Here is a 5,031-nt window from a genome sequence, read left to right as displayed (position 1 = left end):
TTCACACACTAAGGCTAGTGGGCTTAGATGGAATGGAGGATTTGACTAGTCATTGGGACCAAGTTTAGGATTTCCTACATGCAACACCAATGCATACTAAATAGCTTATTCTGCATCTCACCAACAACCTGGTGATATTTATGGCTATGAGGAGTGTTTGTTCCACAGGGCTTAGTACAGATGGCACATCATGATGACAAATATCAGACTAGAGATGCTGAGCATTTCACGAATACAAGATTTCAATATAATGACAAAAGGAGAGACATGTGCCACAGTGAGTATTTGCTGTTCTTTTGCTCCCCTCTGCCACCCTCAATATTTCGTCTTCATTACAGAAAAAACATCCCATCAAGAACAGAGTGCAAAAGCCCCAGATTTTTATTCAGTGCTAAGCTCTAATTCATTAAAAGATTTACAGAGATTGACTATTAGGGGTACAAAAAAAAAACAAAAAAAAAACCCCAAACCCCAAAACAAAACATGTTTTCTTACACAGAAATAAAAATCAGATTAAAGCCACGGCTATTCCATAGGAAACGAACATTCTCCAGGATCAGTACTTTTTCAGGCTGTATGGCAGGCCCAGCACATTTTTGGCACCCCCAAAAGGTGGGGAATTCCAGACAGCAGAACTGGTACGCTTGAAGTATCGTGGCTTGCTCTTATAGAAAATGTCCTCCAGCTTCGGGCTGATGATGGTCCCAAAGAGTATGTCCGTATTGAGAGGGTTGTAGTATTGGTGGATGACAGCTTGACTAAGTTGAGACCCTGAAGAAGTAAACAGATTGAAATAATTAAACAACAGTTCATTAAAAGACTTATAAGAATAAAAGTCTATTCTAAATGCTAACCATCCACTCTCCCTTCACCTCCATGACTGCAGCTCAAAAGGGAGGGAGCTCCAGGCCTTTGGCTTCTGGCATTGCTGAGGCCTCAGGCCATTGGCAAGAACTTAATGAAAGTAAAGGCTGTGAGTAGCAAACATTCTGCTTAGCCTTGGGTCTGTAGGAAATCTGGTAAGGGGCTTTTCTCAATTCTCTCTTGAAAGTGATATAGTTCTAGGAGTGTGCAAAATGGGCCATATTTGATTCGTTGATCCGGATCACCTGCCCCCCAATTTGATTTGGCCGAATCCAAATCTGAAGATTCAATGCTGATTTGGAGAATCAGTGATTTGGACATAGACACAGCTTTAAATGTTGTTTCTACATACCTCAAGGTACCAAGCACACATTTAAAGCTGTGTCTGTATCAGTATCACCAAGTCTTTCTGAATCAATTCGGAGGGTTCCGATTCAATTCAGAGAGATTAAAGGGTCTCCTGATTCAATTCAGATTTGAAGATTCAGCCATCAAATCAGGCCGAATCTCCACTGAATTGAATCAGGGACTGAAGCTTCACACGGCCCTATATAGTACTTCTCCTTTTGCAGCTGTCCCATGAGGTTATACAAAGTAACAGAACTAGACACTGATATGCCAGAATATGGGCCTGCCACAAATCATCTACAGGACTCAAGGGTTAATAGTTGCTTAGACACTCGCATTCTCTCTCCTGTTTGCAAACAGCACAGGACCTTTAGGAACAGTCAATGGCAAACAGATTTAGGTCCAAAACACAGGTTGCAGAAGTTACTTTAAAATTGTCCCTTTGCCTTTAACAGTGTCAGTAGTGACAATGCAGACTGCTGGTTAAAGGAAGGTTTCCCACCTACCTTAAAGACTCTAGAAACTGGCAAAGACCATTCTAGGTATAGCATTTGATCCACAAAACCCAAGGCTGGCTCCCTCAACAGGACAATGCCCACCTCTCTCACTTATGAGGTACAGAAACCTGTTCCTAGTAGCAGCCACACTGACAACCCTGAAAGCTCCAGGAAGATTTTCCAACTTTACAAAGGCAAATTTCAGAATAAATGTACTCATACCATTGGCCCAAGCAGGAATGGGCTTGCGAGGCTGGCTCTCATCATCTGTGGAGTCATCGCTGTTCAGATCCATCCCATAGTTGTTTGATGGATTGATCTTTGGGGGCTTGGGCCCTTTCAAGCCCTGGGGGGTCATCTGATAGGAGTTACAGAGAGAGGAATTCTAGAAATAGAAAAGAAACAGCCATAACATACAATAGCAGTGACACTGCGAAGTTATAATGAGCACAGGTAAGACCCAGGAGAGCCAAAACATTTCATTTTTTGTTCACTACCTATTATTTATGATAAAGAATAAGACCCACTGAAAACAACAAAGTTTTGGTCTAACTCAGATTTTATATTCCCGTCTCCGACCAAAGCATAAAGGCACCTAATCAATGTGGTAAGTGTCAAACTGACATGCTAACAATGCAAGTGTCTAATTTGAAAGCATCAACTCTATTCAGTACAGTAGGCTCAAATCACAAATTACTGTTCTACTCTAAACTATGGCAATGACTTTATAGTATATCAAGAGACTATTTATGCTTTCAAATGCTCCACCATTAAGATTAATCAAGACTTCAACTTAATTGTGGTTAAGCTACCCATTACATAGGTAGTAGTCATGTTATAAGGTTTATGGTTTACTCCATTGAAGTGCTTAGCCTCAGGACTGAAAAACAGCTAGGTACTCACCTGAACTCAGTTTAAAGAAGAATCATTAACCGCAGGAACAAGCTGCATTAAACTTTCTACACCTTACTAAGAGGCACCTTGTTTTTCAGAGTGCCGTATGCCTTTACCAGCAGCCTCGAATATGACAGAATTGCTACTTAGTTTAATGCTGTTTGAGAAGCCTTGAAAGAAGGCTTTTGGTTGTATTCTGAAACTGTATGGTTAAAAATAAATTACAAAGCAGACAGAGACACCTGAATTCCTGTGCACTTAAGTAGCCTATATACTTAACCAATACATAGATAACTGGACTTTGTTCCAGTGATGCTGACGGTATATTCTGCAGTTAAGTGAACTAGGTATTTATCTGATATGAATGTTAGCGGAGTATAGTGCATGTGTGATCATATAGATAACACTTATTCTAATTCTGATGGGAAAAACGAACTTTCATAACATACAAATAAGATGTTGCTTTAAATAAACCTGATTAAATTTGCCAACTTAGGCACAGAATGTACCCATCAGTCCTTTATTATAAATGAAGATGGAAAAGTAATATTTCATTTATCCCCAAATTATCATGCTCCAGGTTGCAAAACAGAAGACAAACCCAAGGTTATAGCCATATATACACACACACACACACACACGTGGAAAATGGAATTTTGTCCTTCTATAAGATATTCCTTTCACTCTGAATGTTTAAATACTTGCTTGAAATTTCAACTTTCACATGTCAATTAAATGTTTGCATTTAAAGTTTTAAAATCTCCTGAAAAAAGATCCAGCCATTAATCTTTAATGTTTGCCTCAAATATTCTCCTTTATGATCAGCTCGCAAGTAAATCATTTAATGAGAATTCAGCAACTAAGAGCTTGGAGTAGAAGTGTTTCAGCCACATAACATTATAATTCAGCAAAGATCTTGAGCCACCCTGCATATCCTGGTCCCATTGTGTGGCTATTTCTTTCATTTATTAAAGCTTTAAGTATTTTGCCTTCACTGAGATGATGTTCCTACTTTCTATGGTCTCATTCTCTTTCAAGAGACCCCATGCTCCCAGTAAAAGGCCATGATAAAACCAGTAATATATTGCCCTTGTAACACCTTTCTTTTCATAGATTTCATAGACATTAGGGCTGGAAGGGACCTTGGAAGGTCAAGTCCAGCCCTCTGCCCCAGGGGCAGGAGGTCAGCTGGGGTCATAGGATCCCACCAAGAAAAACATCCAGGTTTCTCTTAAACATGTTCAAAGTAGGTGCTTGAACCATCTCCAGCAGCAGACTATTCCAGACCTTGGGAGCTCAGACAGTAAAGAAGTTCTTCCTTATGTCCAGCCTGAAACAGTCTTGCAGGAGTTTATAACCTCATAGCCTTCTATAGGTAGATATGTGCTCAGGTACCAAGGTATAAAAGTCTAAGTAATCCCTATGTTAATGTGAGGGAACTGAAGAACAAAAGTTAAATGAATTGCCCCACACCACACACCAAGTCAGTGCTAGAACCAGGTACCTTTATTTAATCCAATATAACAACTACCCCACACCATCACTCCTCTAATGAAAATCTAGTAGAGACAGGACAGCAACCTCACTTCTCCCCAGGTATTCTGCCCAGGTTGCACCTTGCCAATAGTCCAAACCTCACCTCCACATCCACTGTTACATTCAGCTGTTTACTGCCAGCAGTAGCTTCTACCAACTTGGCTTTCTTCTCCTGCTCCTCTTGCAGTTTTCTTTTTTCTTGTTCCTGCTGTTCCAGCTCTGCTAGACGCTGCTCCTCCTGCTAACAATCCCAAATCACCAATGCATTAGGATTCTGTAATATGGTTTGACATATTGCAGTAGCAGATACTCTGCTATTCCAGTCAGAGAATGCTGAAGTCCCACACTCCATTTCCACCAGGCCCCTGATGGACAGATTGTGGATTGTCAACTCTACTCAAACTAGGGTTCATACTCCACATCAGGTAATTGGAATGAAAATGCCAACTTACCTAGCTGTAGCTGCTGCACTTCTTGAACACATGTCAAAAAGGAAGGTATATTTTCTAGCTGTGATTCATGGAACAAAAAAAGTGAAAATCCTAAGCTTGCTCTGGTATTTTCTGTGTTGCCCTGACCATCACATTTGCAATGCAAAGTTTGTAAAGGGCATAAATGTTATGAGAAATACATGAATGTTTAGATAAAAAGAATAAAGATGAGAAATGGTTCCAAAAAGAACCTGAAATTATTTGTTGATTGCTAGTATAGAAAGTATGGAGTCAAGAAGGGTTCCAGATAGCAATGTGAGGGCCTGAAAAAAGCCAGAAAAATTCAGAAAAAAATTTCCTCCCCCACAAGCAGTTTGTTTTTCCCTGAAAAATTGGAAAAATTGAAAATTTTTGGAAAAATTAAAAAAACTCTCATGAAATAATTTTAGAATGATGAATAA

The 5,031-nt window shown here is 39.8% G+C and overlaps 1 protein-coding gene across 5 annotated transcripts in view; it reads right to left on the bottom strand.

Annotated features, from left to right (window-relative positions):
* Positions 1 to 358: 358 nt before the first annotated feature.
* INCENP (inner centromere protein) overlaps positions 359 to 5,031 on the bottom strand; it is a 32,709-nt gene continuing 28,036 nt past the window's right edge. For 4 of the 5 annotated variants that reach the window (XM_019547210.1, XM_019547211.1, XM_019547213.1 and 1 more), the window contains 3 exons: positions 4,243 to 4,380; positions 1,932 to 2,094; positions 359 to 771 (listed from right to left, as the gene is read on the bottom strand). In XM_019547210.1, the coding sequence (XP_019402755.1) occupies positions 557 to 771; positions 1,932 to 2,094; positions 4,243 to 4,380 (516 nt within the window). In that variant the 3' untranslated portion in view covers positions 359 to 556. The remainder of the gene's footprint in view (positions 772 to 1,931; positions 2,095 to 4,242; positions 4,381 to 5,031) is intronic. The other variant, XM_019547212.1, reaches the window with a different exon arrangement.

Source organism: Crocodylus porosus, unplaced genomic scaffold (assembly GCF_001723895.1).
Source record: "Crocodylus porosus isolate Cpor-Errol unplaced genomic scaffold, CroPor_comp1, whole genome shotgun sequence".
NCBI classification, from domain to species: domain Eukaryota; kingdom Metazoa; phylum Chordata; order Crocodylia; family Crocodylidae; genus Crocodylus; species Crocodylus porosus.
This window is presented reverse-complemented; position numbering and strand designations above follow the sequence as displayed.